This window comes from Loxodonta africana, chromosome 3 (assembly GCF_030014295.1).
Source record: "Loxodonta africana isolate mLoxAfr1 chromosome 3, mLoxAfr1.hap2, whole genome shotgun sequence".
Classification (NCBI taxonomy): domain Eukaryota; kingdom Metazoa; phylum Chordata; class Mammalia; order Proboscidea; family Elephantidae; genus Loxodonta; species Loxodonta africana.
This window is the reverse complement of record NC_087344.1, coordinates 161,513,061-161,539,502: the sequence shown is the minus strand read 5'-3', so window position 1 is coordinate 161,539,502 and position 26,442 is coordinate 161,513,061. Positions and strand designations below refer to the sequence as shown.

Below are 26,442 nucleotides of genomic sequence, written 5' to 3'. Positions count from 1 at the left end.
GCCTCAGGCTTTTTAATTACCTCAAGTATAGGCTCCGCAGTAGCAAATAATTCTTGTTGCATTTGGATAAATAACACAGGAGACATAAAACAGGATATATACAGAATCACACAGCAAGCTATCTGGTTACACTGTAACACCCTTACAAACACCAGATTTATTTGGTTGTTACCATCAAGAACAGGGGCTAGATCACTACTGCAAGGGATAGTACTGTTCTTAGTCTGCATCCTGATAATATTAGGCATAATAAAATTCATCTTCCACTCTCTTACACACCCAAAAGGGCAAAAGAAGGCTTTGGGCTAAGATGTTGATGTATACTGAGTCTGCTCACTTTGGCAATGCGACTGACATCGCTCACTCTTAAGATCCTGGTGAAGCACCAGATGGTATCGGGTGGAAAACCAGCACCTTCAGTTTAAAGAGCCTGCCATGGCCACCATCTAAGGGCTCAACTAAGTCCAGGTATCAATATCTCCAAATTCCAATGAAAAGAAAAAAATTATTTAGGAGATTTTTTATTGGAGCCATTATTCCCAGTCCTTGAGCATAAAGAACGTGGCCCAGCTGGAGTTGGACTCACAAAGACTCATAAAGACACATCAACTGGGCCCTGAGGTATAAAGACAATAGCTAAGACAATCTGGAAAAAAATTTTTTAAGGAAACATTCACATAAACAAGGCATAAAAGGCACTCTTAAACAGTCAGTTATAAATCAACATGATGTCAGTAGCCACAATGAAAGGCCTAGGTCCAATATTTGCCCCTCCCCAAAAACATACTGAACAATTCTGAGCCAGGCTAAAGTTCAAAAGGGACACTGGTCTTAAATGGCAGAGCCCCCACAGTGCTGTATTCTTTACCTGGATTCTCTCCTACAGTCTTGTATTGAAAAAATCCTTTCCTTTCCTGCCCCCACCCCCTCACCTTTGCATTTGAATCCTGCTTTTGCTTGCAGGTTATAGATAAACCCCACTGCGCCTGAGTAGTATGATTAAGAATGCTGCCCAGGTAACTTGTATGAACTCCCTACTTGCAAAGCCCTTTAAAAGTAACTTGCCTGCCCACCCCTGGCCAGCAGTCTTGGCACCAACAGCTCCAACTGACTCTAATTCATTGTACAAGAGACCTTGGTCTCTTCTTTATTGGCCAATACAAGTCACACCAAGTAAGAACCTGGGGTTTCCACCCAGTAACATATACGCGTTATGTAAATAATTTCTATGAATTAAAAGGAAAAAGACAATCCCAATAAAAAAGTGAGCAAAGGATTTAAGTAGATAACTCACAGATGAAATAAAAATAATCAATGAAATCCCATTCAATGGGGAAGGAGAATCTCTTCAATAAACTGGATTTCCACATGCAGAAGAATGAATCAGGATCCAAATCTCACACCACACACAAAAACTAATTCAAAACGGATAAAGGACAACCTAAGTGTGAAAACTAAAACCATAAAATTCTCAGAAGAAAACTAGGGACCTAGTTTTTAGGGTGGGCTATCAGATATGACAACAAATGTACAAGCATTAAAAGACAAAATAGATAAAATGGGACCTTACAAAAGTTTAATACTTTTGTTCATCAAAGAACTTGATCGAAAAACTGAAGAGACAACGTACAAATTGGAAGAAAATGTTTAGGGACCATATATCCAATAGGGTTCTAATATCCAAAATATATAAAATACTTCTACTACTTAACAACAAAAAAACAAGTTTGTGTCCATCAAAAACCAGGCAAAGGACTTGAACTGACACAGCACCAAAGAGGATATTCAGATGGCCAATAAGCACATGAAAAGACGCTCAACACCATTAGCCATTGCTGTTGTTAGATTTTGACTCACAGTGACCCTGTGTCACAGAGTAGCCAGGGCTTCAAACTCGTTTGTTCATGCTGAGAACTTGCAGTTCTAACAAGCTCCCAGGTGGTGCTAATACTCTGGTTAGGGACCAATTGGGAGAACCACTAGTAGAGCCCAAACCAAAAACCAAACCCACTGCCATCAAGTGGACTCCGACTCATAGCGACCCTATAGAGCAATGGTTCTCGAAATTTATTATACATAAGAATCACCTGGGGATCTTCTTAAACTGTAGATTCTGATTCAATATACCTGGGGTGGAAATGCAAATTCTCAGCAGGGGTTCAAACCAGAAGGAACTGGTTCAAAGCCCTGAGTAGAACTGCCCCATAGGGTTTTCTAGGCTGTAATCTTTATGGCAGCAGATTGCTAGGTCTTTCTCCTCCGAAGCAGCTGGATGGGTTTGCTTAACCACTGTGCCACCAGGACACCTTCGTTAGCCATTAAACCATTGCTATCAAGTCTAATGCGACTCATAGCCACCCTATAGGACAGAGTAGAACTGCCCCATAGGGCTTCCAAAGCTGTAACTCTTTATGGAAGCAATCTACCACATTTTTCTCCAGAGGGGTGGCTGATGGGTTCAAACCATCAACCTTTCAATTAGCAGCCAAGTGTTTAGCCATTTTGCCACCAGGGCTCCTTCATCAGCCATTAGGGAGATGGAAGTCAAACCCTGGAGGTATCATCTCACCCACAATAGCATGACAATGGGAAAAAAAGCGGGGTGGGGAGAACAATAGGTGTTGGCGAAACCTCTCAACACTATACCTTTTTACGCCTGCAATCCCAAACTATCTTCTCGTTACCACTATGGACAGTGAAAAGAGAACCTGGACTTATAATCAGAAGTCTGTGCTTTGCATTCCAACTTTTCCATTTACTGTATGACTCTGGGGAGATCACGAGCCTCTCTCAGGCTTATCCATAAAATCAGGATGATAATATGTATGACAGGCGGTGATTTCGTGCATTAAACTGATACACTATCTGTGAAAGTACACTGTGAATCATAATCATAACTCAGAAATATTTTTCATATATTCTAAAAATTTCCATTCTATTTGGCCCAGTCCTCTTATCATCAACAAAATACCATTTACATGGCCAAAAAAGATCTCACCTAGTATCAGGGAAGCAATTAGATAAAGAGAATTCACAATGAATTAGTGATTCTCAAACAATTTTGAAGTTACAGAAACATCCTTTCAAACAAACTCTTACGTAAAACCATTAAATACATAAAAAATATTAAGGTACAGCCATCAAACCCACCCAATGCCGTCGAGTCGATTCTGACTCATAGCGACCCTATAGGACAGAGTAGAATTGCCCCACAGAATTTCCAAGGAGTACCTGGTGGATTCGAACTGCCAACCCTTTGGTTAGCAGCCATAGCATAGAGGGCATAAAAGGAACTACTGGCCCAGCAGCTTCACTGTTCTTTGCTCTCATGGTGACCGTGACCCTTGACTCCTAGTAATTCACGATGTATAACTCAGGTTATATTTATATTTAAAAATAAAATGCCTATTCATTCAAATGAATTGGTGAAATTTCAGAAAGCACTGAGAGATATTTTTCATCAGAGAAATGTCACAGGTAAAAGGGACAGGAGGCCTCAGAGGCCCTTAACATGCCATTTATTCCTCCTCACCCTTACTTTTCCTCTCAGTAGAACCCCCTGACATATAAACCTTCCAACCTATTCTCACCCCGACCTGCTTGCATGAGGGGTTGACTACCCCTTGTGGACCTAACAGAAGAATGACAAAGATGTGACCATGTTTTGCTCCTAGGTCTCTTCTCTGGCTCCAAACCCACGCCACAAGTGCTCCTTCATCCAACTCAAGTTTACCTGTTGGGCAGGCAATAAAAAAGAGGAACTGGCCTATTAGCAAAGCTGACATCAATCCATTGTTGTACCTTGTTTAGACAGTCTCATAATCTGCTATTCATACATTCAGTTTCTTATAACTTTAAAATATTACAGAACGCTGGTTTTAGCACAAATAACATATTAAAATTCAAATACGTATACTCCATTCTTTAGAAACTTCAAAATGTTGGTCCTGATTAAAAAAAAGAAATACATATTCTAACTTCCTAATTCATACAGTTTTGAATATCTCTTTCAAACAAACCATACAAATGTACAAACCTGTATGGGCGGAATATCTGGCAGTGACGGAAGGTTTTCTGGATTGGTAACTGAGGGGATAAGCTCTATTGCTGTAACAGATGGGCTGGTGGGACCTCGGTTTGCGTTTGCCATGGTAGCTATAGTAGGGCTGGTTGGGTTGATTGTGGTGTTGTGCACTGATACAACAGGAAAGGGTCCAGCATGCCCTGGATTTGAGTGCTGTTAGGAAAGAAGACATTCCCATTACCTGATCTGCCAGAATACCCTAATACGAACTATACCTTTAAGAAAATTTTAATGAAGGATTACCCGTGTCTCAAAAACAAAGTAAGCCCTCTCAAACTTACATAGAAAGAAAACAGGTCGAACTTAGCTTTTTCATTTTTCTATTCATTTTTGTATAGGATCTAGGGGAAAACAGGCTTGCCAATAATTTTTCAACCTATCAACCAGCCTGGTGATACCTTATTTCAGAACAAGGATGCATGTAATACATGATTTGGAAGCCCTCAAGTTTGCACACAGCAGGCCAAAAAGCCACTGTGCTATCTATATTCCTCTTTGATCCTTTATTCTTTTTTGCTTTTTTTTTTTTTTAATAATTGTATAATGCAGCTGAATATGGCAGAGAGAACACTGAATTTACAGGAGGGAAATATGATTTCAATTCCTGACTCTAATATTGTGTAGCCTTGGGTAATGTGGTAACGGTGTAACAACACCTCGGCTGTCTGATTCTGAGGATTATTAGGTGAATCATTTGCAATAATATAGACAAAAATCTTTGGAAAATAAATTACATAGTTGGATACAGTTTGTACTACCCAGGGACCTACACATGTAGATAAATCACTTAAGATACTTTAAAATGCTAATATTCAGTAATTTCTATAGGGGCAACCCTAGAGTCTAAAGACAATGTTCTGAAGTGGTTGGTTAGTCTGATTCTCTAGCTTCTGCACTCTTCCAATGAGGTACCTAGACAGTGTTAAGAAAACGAAACGCCCAGATGCTCAATTTTCGTATGCACTTTTTCCTAAAGACACCTTGATTTGCCTAAAAATGTGCCATGGTCTGCAAATCCTATTTACCACTTCTTTCACAATTACCCTTTTCCCACTTGGCAAAAAAAGAGCACAGCCCTGACCCGTTCCTAATCTTCTTGTAGCACGCTGCCCCTTGGTGAAAACAACTCCCAGAGAGGTAAGCAAAGGTTCAATTGGAAATAATGGTGTTGGGTGTTCAGTGTTGAGAAAGCGACTGACTCCAAAACCCGTGTGACTAATCTTCTAATGGGTTCCAAAACTTGATGCTCAACAAAAATGAAGAAAGGCCTGATGAAGCTAACTGATAAAGAGGTTTTCCAAATAGTTTTGATAGATCATTGGGACTTATGGCTTACAACCTAGAGAAAATGCAAATAATTCAGGAATATTACTAAAACTTTTAACTCCCAGGTACATATTTTAGTGAACAACTTTTCTGAACATTATATGAAAAACAAAAACCAATGAACAAACTTGTAATAAAAATGTATGTGGAACCCTGACTCATGCCAATAATAAGTGTCAGTGATACAAAAGTACATAAATGAATAGGACGGGAAAACATGGCCCCATCTATCTCATAAAGATATGCATTTACGAAAGAATTTTTAACTTTTAAGTTTTCTAATATTTTTAAACCATGTAAATATATTTATATGGCTTAAACAACTGCACAGGAATAACTATAATGAAAATTCAGTTCAGGGGTAAATTTTTACAGCTTAATAGTCTTATTGTCACTGGAAATTTAATAAAGGAATTTTTTATGGAAATATTTTTGCTACAGAAAATTACAACTAGCTCATATATAAATCTTCCAAGCATAAATATATTAAGATAAAATTTTGTAGAGGAAGTAAAAGAGAAATACAAATTCAAGGGAGAAAAGGGAGTGTAAAATTTTGACTTTTAAAGAAGAGCCTGCTATGGTATTTGGGATTCCAGTGGATTCATTTAAAAGAATGATCTAAGTGTTTTATGTTATAATATCAATATTTGCAATATACTAGAAATGATGGCCTTTACAACAATTTAAACTTTTAATTTTAAATGTCAACTTTAAAACATGAAAAAAACCAAAACCAAACCCGTCGCTGTCAAGTCGATTCCAACTCATTGCAACTCTCCAGGACAGAGTAGAATTGTCCAATAGGGTTTCCAAGGAATGGCTGGTGGATGTGAACTGCCAACTTTTTGGTTGGCAACCAAGCTCTTAACCACTGCGCCACCAGGGGAGTGCATATTTTTCAAAAGTCAGTAACCAGTTGTCATCCAGTTAATTCAGACTCATGGCAACCCTAGGTGTGTCAGAGTACAATTGTTCTAAATACGGTTTTCAGCGGCTGATTTTTCAGAAGCAGATCACCAAGTCTTTCTTCTGAGGTGCCTCTAGGTGGACTGAAACCTCCAATCTTTCAGTTAGCAGCCAAGTGTGTTAACTGTACCACCCAAGGACTCTTCCTTCTGGAGGTACTTGGGTCAAAAAGCTCTAAGACAGTGGTTCTCAAAATTTAGTGTGCAGACTGACCTGAAAGATTTACTCAAAGTTTACGTATTTCTGAGTACTCCCTTCCTGGAAACTCTAATTCAGTGGGTATGGCTCACAATCTGCACTTCTGACAGTTCCCAAGCCCCACCTCAACCCCACCTGTGAGCCTAACAGTCTTTAAAGCATGCTTTGAGAAACACTGTTCTAAGAATTATAAAACTAACTTTATTACTACAAATTCTACATAAAATTAGCCTCATTTTATAATCATACCTCCTATACACATATGCTTTTCAAAGATTAGAAAACATGTCTCTAAATACACTTATCTCTAAAATTAAGCATATCTACACCCTGAAGGAATAATACTTGAATAGAGAAAGGCAAAAGAAAAAGAATTACAAATGGCATAGCTCTATTACTTTCAAACTCCTTTTTATATATTAGGATTGAGGAGTCACACTGGAAACTAAGAATCTAATCTTGATTTCACTGTTATCTCATGTGATTGTGGGTAAATCAGCGCATTCGATTTTTCAGACTGTAAAATGAATATGGTAGACTAGAGGTTATTAATCCACAGTAATAAGATGGGTCAAAAGGGATCATGTAAATATATTTTTCTGGATTAATCAAATTCTCAAAAGTACCAATGACCCCCCTCCCCCCTCATCACTGATTAACAAAAAGGTTTCTTTTAATTTTAAAATTGTATGATTCTTACAAATGTAACTCTACGCATACTTGTCTTTGGAGGTGCGGCTGCATCATGGAATATTGAGGGCCACTGTGTCTGGGTATCCCTGGTATTCGGGCAGCATTCTGAGCCATTCTCATCTGATGGGCCTGGAAAGCTCCACAGTTTATATTGCCTCTTTGCATTGTCTGTACACTGATCAATCTTGGAGGCTATAAAAGGAAGAGATGGCATTTAGTTGATAATTTGTCTATAAATTTATCTTTCAATTATAAAATGTTATGTTCATGGTTTTAAAAAAATTCAATCAGCTTAGAAGAGGACAGACAAAGTAAAATGTAAAAGCCATTCCCCTCTTTTCCAGTCCCAAACCCCAGGAGGTAATCACTATAAAGAGTTTGTGTATCACTCCCAAATATGCCTATCCCTTCTCTCGGTATGTGTGTGCTTAATGCATGTTAACATTAATCTGTCCCACCCTGGAGTGACAGTATGATTTGGATGCTGGAGGGGACAGTAGGAGAGACACAGGGAAGGGAATGAATTGAACAAATGACTAAAGAACATATCAGATCTTAGGCAGAAACTATGGTTCTTTGGCCCAAGACACAACCACATGTGGAAAACAAAACAGATCTGGGAAGGAGGGATAAAAACTTGTATGCCTCCACAATACTGGTGAATTAGTTTTGTTTCCAATGAAGAGTATGTACTCAAGGTCCCTCCTCATACCTCTCCCGCGCCACCACCATACTCAGAGCAAATATTTAAACTCTGAGTTCTGTAACTCTGCTAGTGGACAGAGTATAGACTTGGGTCTTCCTAATTTGTATCAATAACATATTGATACAATACTCACCTGTTGTTGTAACATCTGAGGGGCTGCTTGCCTGGGATGCTGCTGGGTTGTTGCTGTGGTTGTTGGTACAGGTGCTGGTGGTTGCTGCATCCTCATCTGTTGCAGCTGCTGATGTTTCTGTGCATATACTTGTTGCTGCATGTGCTGGAGTCGAAGCTGTGCTAAGTTAATCTGTCCAGGAGTTTTACTAATGTGGTTTGTCCCTGGAGGAACTTGCCCAACTACAACATTAGGAGTATAACCAGGAGCTGGTTTACTCTCTATTACTAGATTACCTGAAGGATTAAAAAACATGAGAAGAATTTGCATATAATTAGCTAAATCATCTCTACTTTGTGGATTAATCACTTTCCCATCCTACTTTCTCTGCCAACAGTCAGCAATCAAAGCTTCCAACGGTAAAGCGTGGATGAGAGTCAGGCTTAAAGATAATGACGGTCAGAGACCTTCTGATACATTATAAACCCAATAAATGACTTTCAATTATCCGCAATATATTATCTGTACTTATTCTTTATTTACATACACACAGAAAATTAAAAAGCTAAAAGAGAGATTATTAGAGGAGGCCCATCTAGTCAATCTAAGTCAATTCTCCCCTGACAAGACTCAAGGGTACTCACGATTGCTAGTACTGGTTCCATCTGCCTTCTGATTATCACACAAGTGTGCAGGGCAGAGTACCATATTGCTACAAAACTGTCTTCTGTGGAAATACTGAATGCTTGAAACCACTTACGTCCCTAGAAGTAAGTGACAATTTTCCTTGTTTCTCACAAAGCTCATCGCTTTCTAGGGATAGACAAAATTTTAGGAAGGTATGATCTAAGGCAGAGGTTAGCAAACTTCTTCTATAAAGGGCCAGATGGTAAATATTTTAGGCTTTGCAGGCCACGTAAGATCTCTGTCACTTGTTTGTCTGTTTTTACAACTTTTTAAAAATGTAAAAACCATTCTTCGTTTATATCTAAGGATATTGCCAACTCTTAGTATAATTTTTTTCCTTTACGCAAAGATTACTTCCTGACAGGTCATTCAGCCTCTGCTTTTTTACAAATCCCAATGTTGGGGAACTGATTCATTTCAAAGTGAGTTTACTCAATTCCTAGACAGTTCTAATAGTGGGCAAGTTCTTTTTTTTTTTTTTTTTTTAACTGAGCTGTTGTCTGTCTCCCTGTTAATTTTCATCTAAGGTCCTCAAGTCCACGCTGTGGAGCAGCAAAAGCAAATAACCTTGTCTTTCAAACATTCCTCAGGACACGGCTTCCTCCTCTAGTGGACAGTTTGGCACAATTAATGTACAAACTACTAAGCATCTAAGAAACTTCTTCCAGTGAATGAAGAACCATTTGCTAAGATTTCTGTGAGAAACAGTCAATATCAATTTTAAGAAGTGTGAAGAAGCAGCCAGAAATGGTACACATTTAAAAAAAACTATAGACTCTCAACTTTCTTAAAGACGTAATGAATGACATGGCAATACAAAACCATAGCTAGAGTTACCAACGAACAACATATTGTTTTCCAAGTAGTTTACATGTTAAAGTGAAGTGAAAGTTAGATACTTTTAGTATCAAAAATTTGCTTTTGATGCTTTCTCCTCCTAATTCAGTGTTCCAAGTAATATCCATAAAACTAATGATTTCTCACCTAAATTAACTACATTCTTTGCCCAGAAGGTGGGATCACAATGGAAACGTATTGCTCCGTTAGCAGCAGGGACAGGATCACACCGTGCTTTCAAGATATGACGCAACTGAAAAGTAATCTTAAAGGGGAAAAAATACACATTAAGTCTTAAATTTCCATTGAGAAAACATGTAAGATAAAGGCATAAAAACTCAATCTCAAATAAGATGGTGTCAGTGACTAAATTATCAATCGACTGCAAATGCCTGAACTTCTTCCATCTCTAGTAATAAATTACATTAAGATACTAGGTATCTTCAAAATTATACATACTACACGGTGCCATTATATGAAATTCTAGAAAATGACAGAAATCAGATCGTTGGATGTCTAGGGCTGGAAGTAGAGGGAAGAACAGACTATGACAAAGAACAAGGAAACTTTTAGGGGTGATGGAAATTTTCTGTATGATGTGGTGCTAATTGTACTTGTCAAAACTCAAATTCTACACGTTAAAACAGTGCAGTTTACTGCATGCACACAGTATCTAAGAAAGTCAATTTAAAGGGGAAAAAAGATACTGCTTGTCTCACCAGTCTCTTGCTGTACAGTAGTGCCGTACTGCTTCCACTTGCAATTGCCCAGTTTGTAAAGTTCATAACATGCTTCACCTGCCGGGAAAGGCCTGTGATGTCATTCTGCTGCTGTATTAACTTCATCTGTCTTTCTTTTGTAACATTCTGAAACAAAACAAGAGTTTCATTGAAGAATTCTATACGAAAAAAATAAACTCAAAATTTTTATCACAAATGGACACAATACCTATTATTTCTTTAAAAACTGGGTAAATTGACAAACTCCTGATTATTTAATCAGCCTATGGTACTGCATGATGGAGGCGCATGGGTTAAGTGTTTGGCAGCTAATCAAAAAGTCTCAGCAGTTGGAATCCACCAACTGCTCCTTGGAAACCCTATGGGCTAATTCTACTCTGTCCTATAGGGTTGCTATGGGCAGGAATCAACTCAACAGCAATGCGTTTGGTTATGATCATAGGAAAAATCACTGTCAAAAGTGGAACTAAAACTTAGTTTTCTATGCTAAAAAGGGCATTCCACATAAAGGAATTAGTGTTAGTTGATGTCTCTTTCAGGAGATGAAATGTCTGTTTAAACTACTGCCTTGACATTAGGCTAATCCAATATACAGAGTCTATGGATAATGAGCTGGCCTTTAGAAATAATTTTATATAACCTTAACGCACTAAATGTTTCAACCAAAGAAAATCTGTGTTACCAGTGCCACCTACTGGTACAGCATGAGGCTGAGGTTAAATCTCATCTCTTAAATACTTAAGACAAAATGAAAAGATGAATTCCAGAGCTCTGAGAGTAGAGTTAGGGAAAGTTTTGATACAACAGGAGTTCATAAAGAACAAGGGAATAGATGAGGGATAAAGCAAAGATCAAATTTTGGAAAATGCTGCAAAGGAAAAACAAACAGATTTATGGGAACTGAGCCCCACAAAAGGCATGGGTGATATCCTATGTATATGCTTTGTCATTCAGCATGCCAAAGAACCTATTCTTTCTTAAGAAGTCCACTTTCATGAAAGAATTCAACTTGGTTTACTGGGCAATTTTTTTTTTTTTTTTTTTTAACTAAGGAAACCAGTTGTTCATTTTATAATGTAAGTCAATGGATAAAAGTATTCAACTGACAGAAGTTGGGCCTACAAGTTCACTGGAAATCATTCCTTGATAAAGTTTAAGAAATCTTTTATTTTAAAAGGTAAGGAACATATTTCATTAGAAAACATTTTTTAAATTACCATCATGGTACATTTATCATTAGGTATTTACATACATTTTAGTCTTAAGGGACATTTTTTAATTCGAAAGCTCTGGAGATTCAGGTTTTGAAAACTTTATTTTAGACCTATAACTCAAATGTGTTTATAGGAAGTTAAAACATACCCAAACTACAGTTACTGCTAAGTGTGCTTTCCATCCCATTGTTGTTGTTGTTTGGGGGGGGGGGGGGGCAAAGAGCTATTAAAAGTTAAGCGCAACTAGTATGCAACAGGAAAGAGACCCTCAACTTTAACAACATGTGTGAGAGTACTCTAATCTCACAATCGTGCCTCAATGGAAAGATGTATTTCAAAATACAGAAATTCAAAATTAACATTGTGCTGGCAAAATTTCTTTCATATGTATGTAACTGTGCCTACTATTTTCTACAAAGTACCATAAAAGAAAGGATCAGAAGAAAATCTATTATGGGAAATTTGAGGTTAACACTAATAAATAATGGAAGTTAAATCATTAAATACCTGCACAGCTCAAATTATTACCATTCAATGGTGAATAAAATATAACCCCACAGCACCTGTGCCTATTTCAGAGCACCAAATTTTCAAATGAGAAACTTTTTTTAATTTTTAAATTTTTTTTTAATTCCACTGCTCAGAAAATTCATTTAGAATTTGCTGAGAATCAATTAACTGTGGGCTGTAGAGATCAGTCTTTGATTAAAATTGATTTGGACTTTACAAATTGATTTCTCATCTAGAAATTTATATCTACATATTAATCTCAAAATATGTAACACAAAGATCTGATATCACAAAATTACCGAGTTTATAGTTTATGAATTTCAAAATGAGCAATATTTTAAACAAAACTATGGAAATATTTTAAAAATCAAGTGAAAACACACAAATGGCTCAAGCAGAAGCGCAGTATGCTTTCACATGGAAAAGTTCAGTTCAGGCCCCCCATCCCTGGAAAATAAAGAAAAACCAAAGGGGCCTACTTCATCATCTTTTACATTACATTACATTTTAGTAATCATTCATTCCCAAAAGGACATCATTGTCTTCTACCTTATACAGCGAAAATCCATGTCATAAAACTGGGTTGCAAAATAACTAAGGAAAAAAAAAGTCTGTTTTCCAAGAGAAAATGTTTAAAAAAAAAAAATTTTTTTTTTAATGTTACTTCATTTCCATACCCCTCTCCAGCCCACCTAAAAGGCTTTTCAACAAACATTTAAAACAACTAAAGAAGAAGAGAAGCAGTATTTTATTTTGTTTTTTTTTTTTGTTTTTTTTATTGGCTTTGAACCATACCTCTAGCTGCTGTAAGAGAGATTTTCCCTTCTTATTAATTTCATTGATAAGGGTGAAAATGGCCACTTTAATTTCCTGTTCTACTCGTTTGTTAGTCTCATTAACTTCTTTTATCCTGAATAAGAGAAATGCATCATTAGATTATCAATTTATCCTATGTCTCTGAATCATTAGCTGTTACAGAAATTCATTCAACTGGGTACTTAACCAAGTAATTAAAAGAAAGCAATGTTAAAATGTACAATTTATGTTTTGGCAGACCTGACCACTCAATTTGATCCACAAAAGTTATGTATACAGACAAAGAATGGATTTAATATTTAGTAATTTTAAATTAAGCTCATAAAGACCAGTTTATTATGCCTGAATGGCAATTTCCTTAAGTCGATGACATGAATGTGCTATATAAACATTTGACATCAACAATTGCTGATGAGTGTCAAGTCTGACATTGGTTTTGTTTAATCTTGATGTTTTCCGAGAACAATGTGCAAAAGAACAATGTGCAACAAATAATTATTATCTTTTGAAAGGGCAGGAATTAAGTTTAGAAGCATTTTCATTTATAATTAATCACTTCAAATGTGGGACTGATATACCACCTTCCATAATATCTTCTCAAAATGGGTTCCTATTGTACAAAGAGCTATGGGCATTTAGCATTTTCAGTGTATTTAAAAAAACTTTTGGAAATAGCTATGAGCACTCACTACAGCTACGGAAGTTTCAGCTGCAAATAGAAAGGGAAGGGACCCCACCAAAAAAAACACAAAATGTCAACAAACAACCATTGCCAGTTAGCCTTCGAATTTCCTACACTCTAGTTCTGTACAAACTATAACCCACACTTTCAAACCCTACACTGCCTTTCATTTGCCAAATTCAAATCTGAGTACCTGTAATACACTTTGAGTCACAGTAGTGCAGTTTCTCTAGGGAACAACTTGGTTTTGGTACTATTGCCTCTCTGTCTGTACCACAGTGCTTGTCTGGGCACCTATTTAAAATTTTTGTTGAAATTTTCCCTTATCTTATTTAAAGTCAGTGGAAAGCATTTTTAAAAAATGAAATTCAGGTTTTAAAAACATCATTTCAGACCTATAACTAAAATGTATTTACAGTAAGTTAAAAGATACCCAAACTATAGTTACTGCTAAGTGCTCTCTCACTTAGTGATGAAAAACGTAGGTCTCAAACTTAACATGATTCAGCCAAAGGTGGAAATCATTAAGCATGCTGAAAGTAGAAAACAGCCTCAGACACTCATTGGCCTTAAGCAGGTCTACTGTGTGTTCCATTGTGAAAGATGAAAAAAATTAATGTACGTTTAAAAAATTATGGATAGGCCACTGAAAAATGTGTCTAAAAGGGGACGCATAATTACAGATTTTATAACACTTTTGTTTTTTTTAAGCTTTCAGGGAACGAAGGCACTAACCTCCCCAACCCCATCCCTCTAACTCCTTCCAATCTTATATAAACCTCTTACTCTACTTCTATACACAAGATTCAGGAATACATTACAAAGTATGTACAAACACACAACACAGCCAAATGAATCAGCCTACTATCCTTCCTCTGAAAGGGATGTCCATGTATTATTTATAAGGTGGCGTAGCTATCCTCTCCAACATCCACCAAAACACACCAGCATTACAACTTAAAACATGCGGACACTTCCATAAAAACCAACCACTAATGATCACTTCGTATATTTATGAATATGTATATTTATATAATTATTTGTAAACTCTTCTCTTTTCCTTTGGTATGACTTCTCAGGATGAAAAGTTCTACTACATTACTTTCTAATGAGTGTATAAAGCACTATTTTCCGTTCATTCATCCAAATATTTAATTTTTGTAGCCATTTTAATCATCTTAACGAATTTCAATATCCTAAAGGCATCTAAAAGTTCCAGTATCTGTGAATCTGCAAATAAACAACCCTATTCAGACCTCCAGGAATTTACAGGTTTTAATTATGCCATCTCCAAGTATTTGCCTTTCTCAATAAAGAGTCCTAATCTTGTTAATCTGCTCTCTTATGGAAATACTCCGAAGCTCCCTATCAGTAAGTTTAGTTTATTCAGAAATGAACCAAAATAGACTATTTTTTAAATAACAACAATGAAGAAAATGATGATGATAAAGTAACAGCAGCAGCTAAAATTGGAGTAAAAGAATAGTACTATGTTTTCTCCTCATAATAAAGCTACTAAGATATTTAAATATATATATAGTGTCTTTTAAATGCTTGTTTTGCAGATGGGGAAATAAATTTGTCCACTACTCCTGACACTCTATATTATGCCTCCCACACAGTCTCTAGTGTAAACTTTATAATTCAATGTTACATATTTTTTTCCCCCAAGCTTAACTAAGGCTCATATACACTGGACTCTTAATAATTATGAAATATTCAAAGATGCACCCTAAAAGAGTAAACAAAATTTTGTTTAATTTTGCTTAATTAACAAATACTCCAATTCCCCCTCTAAAAAAATATTGTTTTCTATAGATGCTTCAAATACTTTAGTATGAAAACAAACTTAAATTGGATTCATTCGTGTTTAACAATCCTTAAAAGTGGAATTATAGTTTTATGGCAACGCACTTACCTATTCTGCACCTGAGTGGCTGCAAAATGAACATAATTCTTCTTTTCAAGAAGCTTAGCCAGTAGATTCTCAATTGCACCTTTCTGATTTTGAAAAGCTTCTTCCAAAAACTGATACCTTAAAGCCAGGAAAAAAAAAGCATTTAAAGTAGAAAATTTAATTTTGGAAATGAAGAAAAAACAGCTGCATCAGTCAAACCTGAAACCTTCTTTAAAGGATCAACTCTCTGCTGGCCACCAGTACCTTACTCCATCTACAACTTGAACTGCCAATCCCTCTCACCTGACTCAGGAAAGGAAAAAAAAAAAAAAAATGTTTGCATAATCTTACATCAAATTTTTGATTAAGAGTTACATTTTATTTTTACACTTCAAAGAATGGAATAAATTATATACATTTTAAATTAGAAAATACAACCACATTATAGAAAATATTTTTAAAGTGGAGAAAATCACCTATAGTTTTAATATAACAAAACCATTGCTATCACTTAAGCATACAGCTTTTTAGTCTTTTTATTGTGCATTTTAAAATGCAAGTGCACTCATAATGTACATGCAATTTTGCATCTCACTTTTTTATCTTTATAATCATAACTTGAAATAATTTTTGGCTCTATATGCTGCATATTATTGAACTTTCCAAAAGGGTTGTATCAACTAATGATATTACCAACACTAGTTTTATTTTAACTCTGTCAATGTGAGTGGTACATGTTAAGATTTTCTAATTATGATAGTGAAAACTGGAGCCCTGGTGGCACAGCGGTTAAGCGCTCGGCTCTTAATCAAAAGGTCGGCAGTTCGAATCCACCAGCTGCTACCTGGAAACCCTATGGGGCAGTTCAACTCTACCCTATAGGGTTGCTATGAGTCAGAATTGACTTGACGGAAATGGGTTTGGTGTTTTTTTTTTTTAATAGTAAAACTTTAGACTTTAAATTCACATATACAGTTCTTTGGTTACTAAAGAAGCTAGAATGGTTTTGCTACTTTTATCTCCTTGTAAATACACATTAAATCAACAAACACCTTTTAGCTCCTTCTGTACACTAGGGATACATGGGTAAAAAAATTCATTAAGGCTCATATTCTAGTAGGAATTAAGTACAAACATGAAATGATACCACGCTGTGATGGAGGTGTACGCAATCTGCAACAAAAACACAGTGCCTAAGTCTGCCTCAACACTAAGGAGAGCTTCTCAGCAAAGTCAGAACAGTATTATTCTACGCTAAGTGCAGCAGCATGTCTGGGAAACCACAAATTCTTCAATACGGCCAAAGAAAATCATGCAAAGGTTAGAATACGAGACAACTACTAATAAAATCCAGTCAGATTTGAAGAGGCAGGTCATACTAACTTTTAGAATTTATTCTCTATGTACTCGGAAACCATTGAAGAATTTTACCCAGTATGTGGTAATTAAAATTACATTCTAGAAAAACCATGAGACAGAAATAATGTAAGATGGATCTGAAGAAGGGAGAAGGAAAAGTTCAGCGGGAACTCGAAGAGAGTAGCTAAGAGATGAGGGTAACAGAAGAAGGGAGAGCAGCAGGAGGGAAAGTGTAGAGCAGTACGGGGATCAGTGTTACAGAGAATGGTTTCCCAGTGAGGCTTTTATTTTGTGTACTAAGAATTTTTTTTTAAAGCAAAATTAAAAAAAAAATTACAGCAAAACTTAAAAATAATCTGTCCATAATGTGAAGTCTAAACCGAAACCCATTGCCATCTAGTTGATTCCAACTCATAGTGGCCCTATAGGGCAGAGCAGAACTGACCTATAGGGTTTCCAAGGAGTGGCTGGTGGCTTTGAACTGCCAACCTTTTGGTTAACAGCCAAGCTTTTAACCACTATGCCATTTGGTTTAATGTGAAGTCTACCATAGTATAAACTGTACAAGATACTGATTAAAAGCACAAAAAGTACATGGGTGTTTTAATTTAAAAGACATTTGAAGAAGTTCTACTGTTGCAAAGCGCACTCAGACTGTTCCTTCATTGAACAGCACAGTTGATTTATTCCATATTACCGTGATTTCTCTATTTTCAAAATAAAATTTTACTATGTTAAATCTGTACAAATAAAGTAGATGAGAATACTATGAGAAGACTTTCACTTAAAAAGCATTACACTGTAAGAAAAAAAGGCCTTCTGAAGCAAAGTTTGATTATGTCAACAAATAGGAAGGTACTTGGTAGGAAATTCAATTATCATAATTCATAAAATTTACCTTAGATTTCCCTTCTCACCCCCAAATAAACATGTTTTAGAATCCTTTTTCTAGGAATACCTTGATGCATTCATATGAACAAGAAGCAAGCAAAAATACACTATTTTCCTACACCTGGATGAAAATATTTGTCCCTTCCTCCCCTTGTACAAAGGTTGAGACCTGGACTGGATGTTAAAAGATGAATAACAGTTTATTCTAGAGAGACAAACTTGGGAGAAAGTGAGGGCTTTCAAGGGAGGGAAAAATATCTCAATGAACAACAGTAAAAAGTTCTCAGGCTACCTGTCATTTTTAGGACTAGGAAAAGAAGGTAGAGGAATAAGAAGGTACCAGAGGCTATGGAGTCCTGTACCTTTTGTTGAAGTTGGATTTGGATAATAAATAATGGAGAATCATCAAAGGATTGACTGAGGCAGAAGAGTGGACAAATTGTATTTGTCTCTGTTGACTTGAAAAGCAAAGGAGCAATATGGAATTGTTTTTGTAGCAAGCTACCTCTGATTCTCTTAGCTAACAGAATACAGTTATGTTAATTTTCTAACTATCAGATTACAGAGCTGAAATACTTTAGAAATAGGGAAGAAGATGAACCAATAAATAGTTTAAGTGTTATTTTGATTAAATGTGTGAATATTGAAAAAATTTCTTAAGATTTTAATCTTGCATATGAAGTAGTGATTCTTAACATGGGCTCCTTAGCCACAAAGAGCTATTTTCAGTATTCCAAAACATCTAGATAAAAATTATGTATAACCATGAGTTAGCATAGGCTAAGTAAAACTTTCTGTATTTTTGCCTAGTATAGCAGAAATTCAGTATAACTTTAATACTACTGGTTATACGGGTTTGATCACAATTCATGAGGATGCTTATATACGGTTTTTTATTACTGAGAAATAAATTAGTAGTTAATAGTTTGCCAATTAGATTTGCAAGATATGGTGTCTGTAAACAAACGATGGAAGAGGAATAATAAAAGGGTTTTCTTTACACACACACACACACGGTTGGGAATCACTGAGCTTGTAACTTTTGAATGTACATTTAGGGTCATATTAGATCCTGAGCTGTACAGGGATACTACTTGTCATGGACTGAATTATGTCCCCCTAAAAATGTGTTTATCAGTTGGGCTGGGACATGATTCCTGGTATTGTGTGATTTTCCTATATGTTGTAAATCCTACCTCTGTGATGTTAACTAGGGAGGATGGGCAGCAGTAGTGTTAGTGAGGAAGGATTTGCATTGTGTCTTGAGGCAATCTCTTGAGATATAAAAGACAGAAGCAAGCAGAGGAACAGGGGGACCTCATAACACCAAGAAAGCACCATCAGGGGCAGAGCGATGGGAGTCAACCAGTGGGAGACTGAGGACAAAGACCTTCCTCCAGAGCCAACGGAGAAAGAAAGCCTTCCCCTGAAGATGACACTCGAATCTGGACTTGTAACTTTAACTAGACTGTGAGAAAATAAATTTCTCTTTGTTAAAGCCATCCACTTGTGGTACTTCTGTTATAACAGTACTAGATAACTAAGACAATACTCTATTTGTCAGTAAGTACAGTCATTATTTTGTTTTTTGGTATGTATAACAACTGGTAGAATTTTACTCTGGCACATCTAGGGAACTATATCATCTAAGTCTGTATCCAAACTGAATATCTAGGGAAATATTTTTTAAAGCTGATTACAAAGTTATTCTGAGTCAATTTTTTTCCATTTTTCATTTTCTAAAAATTAAGTAAAATTATAAATATATACTACAGGTTGAAATCCACTGAACCTATTGTCCACTTTCAAAACTTCTCCACTTATAACCATGTTTATCTATATGCACACCCACTACCCTCCCCATCCTCTAGATTACTTTGAAGGAAATCCCAAATATCAATCTATACATAGCAACAGCTAGCCTTTTTTCAGAGCTTACTATGTTTTCAGGCACTGTGCTAAGTATCTTACACAGATTCTCATTTAACCTTGAGAAACACTCTCTGACACTGTTACTGTTACTAGCTTCACAATGGATGATTTCAATAACCTTCTGTGCCTCAATATATCTTTAGTAAAACAGGAACTGGTTGAAAAATTAAACTGGTTAAAACACACAAAGCACTCAGGACATAACAATGGCTTAATGTTACCTATTACTGTTATTCTTAACAGTAATTTTAAACAATTTGCATTGTCACAAGCAAAACCCCTTCATCCAAAACCTACAACAACAAAAAGCCTACTCTACATACAAACACTGTCGAGTCAGTTCCAACCCATAGCAACCCTATGTACTACAGAATGAAACACTGCCCAGTCCTTCCCATGCTCACAATTGTTGTTCTGCTTGAGGCCACTGTTGCAGCCACTGTGCCAATCCATCTTTTTGAGGGTCTTTTTCACTCACCCTCTACCAAGCATGATGTCCTTCTCCAGGGACTGATCCCTCCTGATAACATGTCCAAAGTATGTAAGACGCAGTCTCACCATCCTTGCTTAAATTAAAAAAAAAAAAAAAAAAGCACAGACACCATGTTCCTCATTTAAGACTCTATATGGAGTGGAGACAGTAACAGCCACAAAAGATGATATACAGTTCAGGAAGAGTCACAAAGAGTAGGATTTCTGAGCAACAATGATGAGAATCTAGAAGAGTGGAGAATTCTAGAAAGCTTAGGAAAGGCATTAGAATTCTCACATAAATAAAATAGGAAACAAAATCCATCTTTAATTAAATCTCAAAGGGCACAGTAACACCATTTGACAACTGAGTTACCTAAGTCTTCACTATAAAAATGAGACATTAGTTTCTATTACTATCTTCAACTTCGCTGATGTTTTTTTTCTGCAGTGTCTATAATGCAGTTAGTATGATCCAAAATGAAACGCAGAGAGGAAAAAAAGGACAAAGTATTAGTGAGTTCACACATAACTTTAACCACCCTAACACACATATAATTGGAGACCCCAAAGAAAAAAGGAGGGGAGATAAAATACATCCGAGGAAATTAAAATTATGGGTGAAAATTTTCCAAATGTAATGAAAACTATTAACCTACAGATCTAAGCAGCTCAACAACACCTAACCAAAGAAACATTAAGAAAACTACATTAAAGTACAGGCAGTCCATGGGTTAGGAATGTCTTACATACAAGCCGTAATTTTGAACCAATCCCAATGAAGCCTATTATATCAAAAATTCAAGGTACATACAATGGTTTGTAATAACAGGCACTACTTGCGACACATATCAAAACATAATGGTTAATATTATTATTGGTATATATTACATACACATTATGTACAGGAGCACTGGTGGTGCAGTGGTTAAAGCACTTGGTTGCTAACCAAGGGTCGGCAGTTTGAACCCACCAGTCACTACGTGGGCGAAAGATGTGACAGTCTGCTTCTGTAAATATTTCCAGCCTTCAAAACACTGTAGGACAGTTCTACCCTGTCCTATAGATAATGATGAGTCACAACCGACTCAACATCAGAGGGTTTGGTTTTCGATTATGTTAAAAATGTTTTAGTGTATCTGCAAGTATTTCTTTAATGTTTTCTTCGCATCGTATCTTAGACTGGGGTCTCTAGAGAAACAAAACCAGTGAAGCATATGTGTATATATATATAGAAAAATATTTATGTCAAGGAAATAGCTCACAAGTTTGTATAAGCTGGCAAGTCCCAAGTCCGTGGGTCAGACATTAGCATGGAGGCTTCTGTTAACTCATGTAGCTGCAGAGGGTCATGAATCTAAGATCAGCAGATCAGATGACAGGCTGCTGGCTCACAGGCTGCAGAGGCCGACAAATCCCAACATCAATAGGTAATAAGACAGGGTGCTGGGTCAAGTCCCAAGAACAGGAGGTCAGGCAATGATGAGCCAGGTGCAGGCTCCAGAGGGAGCAAAAGCCAATGAGCTTTGCCAGAATGTCCACATATATAGGATGCAGGCCACAACCCAGAGGAAATTCTCCTTACAATTCATTGACTGATAACATCAGATCACACCATGAAGATGATTACATCATTATATAACTGCAAGACTACATCATTATATGTCAAACTACATCATTCAAAACCACCAAACTACATCATTACACATCTGCCAAACAATTGAGAATCATGGCCCAGCAAAGTTAACACACAACTTCAATCATCACAGTCCATCCTCTCATCAACTTACCACCTATACAACCAAAAAAAAAAAAAAACCCTAATGCTATCGAGTTGCTTCCAACTCACGGCAACTCTATAGGACAGGGTAGAACTGTCCCATAGGGTTTCCACGGAGCGCATGGTGGATTCGAACTGCCGACCTTTTGGTTAGCAGCCGAACTCTTAACCACTACACCACCAGGGTTTCTACCACCTATACACATCTCCTTTAACCATATAAAATCTCTAAATAAAGACAATTACAACGTCATACTTGAGCCTAACATAATACAACAAACATACACACAACTAGAAACATACTAGCTCTGTTTAAATTTTATATTTTATGAGTGAAGACAACAAAAATATCTGATAAACACATACAAGGAAGGAATACTCATAACTCATTTCTGCAACTGGTTACACAGTAATAGGTATTTAGAAGTACCTTCTTCCACCACTCATTCTATAGTCCCTGTAACCTCAGAGAGGGCCTCACCTGATAGGTATTTAGAAGTACCTTCTTCCACCACTCATTCTATAGTCCCTGTAACCTCAGAGAGGGCCTCACCTGGTCGTGGTTCTTTGCCTGATGGGATGACCCTAACCTTCATTCCTGAAGGGTCTGGGCCATTACCAATCATGTTGAAATTGGGTTGCTATAGTTTTCCACTGACTCACCACAGGGCATGGTAGTACTAAGAGACATCCTCAGGGATCTCCTACATTCCATGCATAGTCTTCTTTATTTCTATTATGTAACATCACTGCAAGTTCCCCTTGGTAATCAAGCTCATTCACACCAGCCAATTTAATGACTCCCTTCTTTGCTTTTTGATCCAGAGGCATAAGGAGCCCAAAGTGGCCAGATGACATTCTTAACTTCCAGCTCAAAGGAATTAGTTTGTGTCTTCTGGTGGGAAATACTCCTCTCTTGGGAACAGAGCATAGGGTCATGGAGACAGGAAGCAAAAATTCTGCTAGTGGGTAGCCAGCGGTAATAGTGAGTGGTGTCACTCCCATTTCCAACCCGTGATTCCTAGACTCATAAATTCTGGCTATGGGAGAAAAGCACCATATTTTCGTGCTGGTTTAGAGCATATACAGCCTCCTGGAAAACAATGCCCAACACTGCAAGGTACTGCCACCTAGCTGGCACTGTAACTGGGTCGTCATAAGGCCATTCCATTGTTCTATCAAGACTGTTGCTTAGGATGATGGGGAACATGGTAAGACAAGTGAATTCCATGAGCATGAGCCTCTGGCCAGACTTCATTTGCTGTGAACTGAGTTTCTTAATCTGAGTCCATGCTGTAGGATACCATGATGTTGGCTAAGGCATTCTGTAAGTCTACAGATGGTAGTTTTGGCAGAAGCATTGCGTGCAGGGGAGGCAAATCCATATCCAGAGTATCTATTCCAGTAAGAACAAAATGATGCCCTTTCCATGATGGAAGCAGTCCAACATAATCAACCTGCCACCAGGTTGCTGGCTAATCACCTGGAGGAATGAATGGTAACATTTCGAGGACTCAGTGTTGCTCTCTGCTGCTGGCAGACGGGGCACTTAGCAGTAGCTGTAGCCAAGTCTGCTTGGTGAGTGCAAGTCCATGTAGATGACCCCATGCATAACTTTCATCCCTGTAATCATGGCCACTTTGTTCATGAGCTTTTGGACAAAGGCAAGAATGGCTGGGGAAAAAGGGTGACTGGATCCCACAGAACGCATATTCCTATCCAGTGTTAAAATACTCTTCTGATAGGGTCACCCTTTGGCGAGTATTCATAAGAGACAAATATCTTCACTTCCCTGTCCCATTCAAAGAGGTCTATCCACATACCTCTTCCCCCTACCTCCATGACACCAATTTTCTAATCATATTCCTTCCAAGTCTCTGAGCATTCAGCTAAACCACTGGCCACAGCCCAAAACTCAGTATACAATCACATATCTGGCCATTTCTAATTTCCAGGCAAAGTGAACAACCAGGTGCACTGTTCAAAGTTCTACCCATTCGCAGATTTCCCTTAACCACTGTTCTTCAGGGAGGTCCCAGAAAGGGGTTATACTGCTGCTGCTCTCTGCTTTCAAGTGGTGCCTGCATATTACGCAGAACCACGTTAAAACCAGGCATGAGTTTTCTCTTTCTCAGTCGAATGATCACGAAGAGCTCCCCATAAGGCCATAGGTGCAGACTGGGAGATGGCAGGTAATGTGATAGGAGTGGAGACCAAGGGCACTTGGGCCACTTCCTCACGTAACTTACTTGTGCCTTCAGGTCCTGTTCAGGCCCAGTCTCATGTACAGCACTTCCATTTAATGACAGAATGCTGCTGTGCACATCCCACTTTATGGCTCTGTGGGTCAGACAACGCCCAGTTCATGAAGGGCAGCTCAGGCCGCATGGTGACTTGGTGGGCCATGCTTAAGTGCTCAGTCTCTACTAAGGCCCAGTAATAAGCCAAAAGCTGTTTCTCAGAGGAGATTAGTTATCCGCAAAGGACGGCAGCGTTCTGCTCCAAAATCTTAAGGGTCTGCACTGTGATTCACCAACAGGGACCTGCCAAAGACTCTGAACAGCATCTCTATCCACCACTGACACTTCAAGCACCACTGGTTTAGCTGGATTATATGTTCCAAATGGCAGAGCTGCTTGCACAGCAGCCTGGACCTGTGTGCAGAACCTTCTCTCATTCTAGACCCCACTCAAAACTAGCAGCTATTCAAGTCAGTTGATAAATAGGCTAGAGCAGCACACCCAAATGAGGAATATGTTGCCTCCAAAATCCAAAGACGCCCACCAGGCATTCTGCCTCCTTTTTAACTGTAGAAGGGGCAAGATGTAACAATACATCCTTCACTTTAAAAGAAGTATCTCTACATGTTCCACACCACTGGACACTTAGAAATTTCACTAAAGTGGAGTGCACCTGTATTTTTGTGGGACTAATTTCCCACCCTCCAGCACACAAATGTGTTAACAATAAGTCCAAACTCTGACAATTCTTACTTACCAAGTCAAATCAGCACAGTAACATCAATGTAATGGACCAGTGTGACGTCTTGTGGAAGGGAAAGGCAATCAAGGCCCCTGCAGACGAAATTATGACATACACCTGGAAAGATGATATACCCCTGAGGTAGGCCAATAGGGGTGTATTACTGGCCTTGCCAGCTGAAGGCAAACTGCTTCTGGTTTTCCTTAGAAACCAGAATGGAGAAAAAGGCACTGGCCAGATCAACAGCTGCATACCAGGTATCAGGAAATATACTAATTTGCTCATGCAAAAAACCACATCTGGAACAGCAGCTGCAACTGGAGTCACCAGCTGGTTAAGTTTACGATAATCTATAGTCATTCTCCAAATTCCATCTGTTTTTTGCACAGGCTAAATAGGCAAGCTGAATGAGAATGTTGTGGGGATCACCATTCCTGCATCCTTCAAGTCCTTGATGGTGGCTATAACCTCTGCAGTCCCTCCAGGAATGCAGTATTGCTTTGGGTGTACTATTATCCTAGGTAGATGCAGTTCTAACAGCTTCCATTAGCTTCTTCTATCATAACGGCCCTCACTCCACATGTCAGGAATCCATTGTGGAGATTCTGCCAGTTGCTGAGTATGTCTATTCCAATTTTGCATTTGGAACTGGTGAAATCACTACAGGATGGATTCAGGGGCCCACTGGGCCCGCTGTGAAATGGACTTGAACTAATACTCCATTAATAACCTAACCTCCATATGCCCCTACTCTGACTGGTGAATCACAATGACATTTTGGGTCTCCTGGAATTGGCGTCAGTTTAGAGCCAGTGTCCAGTAATCCCCAAGAAGTCTGATAATTTCTTATTCCCCAATGAACAGTCACTATGGTAAAAAGCCATACATTCCTTTGAGTTAGATATAAATTTTTGGCATTGCAATGGGGGTCTTTCCTCTAGGGTACCTGGTCTCCCCTTCATTCAAGGGGTTGTGGGTCTGTAAACTGGCTGAAGTGTGGGGTTTCACTGAGGGGCCCTGACTCTCTATTCTGGTAATTCGAGTTAAACTGCCATTCATTTGACCTAGAATTCTTCCACCTGTACAGATCAAGTATATATTTCACTCTTAGGAACAGCATGACTAAACAGCCAATGCCGTAAGTCCAATACAAGTCAGGTTATTCTGATTACTGCTTTGACTTCGCTGTCCATTACGGTAATTACACCCACCTTGTCTTTGTCAACTGAGTGTCACCACTTGGTTCCTGCCACAACGGGGTCCAGTTAGCCCCAGCGCAGTTAGGTGTCTTAATTCAGTTAGGACAGCACCCACTGTCAAATCTGACTTATATAAAATAGCAGTCACAGCAGACTTCAGGGATGTTGGGCTTCCCTTGTTCCTCACCACTGTAGTAAAAGGTGTGTCCTCTGGGCACTCCACGTGTGGGTCTGTGGGTTTTACCTGACAAATCCATTCTAAAACGCCAATTTCCCTAACCCTCTAGATACCTTCTTCCGTAGTATAGCAAGGCAGGTCTGGCACTTCAACTTGATTTAGTGTAGGTCACCGTGTAA

General features: G+C 37.9%; 1 protein-coding gene across 5 annotated transcripts in view; it reads right to left on the bottom strand.

The window, feature by feature from the left end:
• The window catches only part of TRIM33 (tripartite motif containing 33), a 139,037-nt gene that overhangs the window by 33,952 nt on the left and 78,643 nt on the right, over positions 1–26,442 (bottom strand). For all 5 annotated transcript variants that reach the window (XM_064282387.1, XM_064282388.1, XM_064282389.1 and 2 more), the window contains exons 5-11: positions 15,493–15,609; positions 12,872–12,986; positions 10,332–10,478; positions 9,760–9,877; positions 8,110–8,384; positions 7,298–7,462; positions 4,037–4,237 (exon numbers count right to left, since the gene is read on the bottom strand). In XM_064282387.1, the coding sequence (XP_064138457.1) occupies positions 4,037–4,237; positions 7,298–7,462; positions 8,110–8,384; positions 9,760–9,877; positions 10,332–10,478; positions 12,872–12,986; positions 15,493–15,609 (1,138 nt within the window). The remainder of the gene's footprint in view (positions 1–4,036; positions 4,238–7,297; positions 7,463–8,109; positions 8,385–9,759; positions 9,878–10,331; positions 10,479–12,871; positions 12,987–15,492; positions 15,610–26,442) is intronic.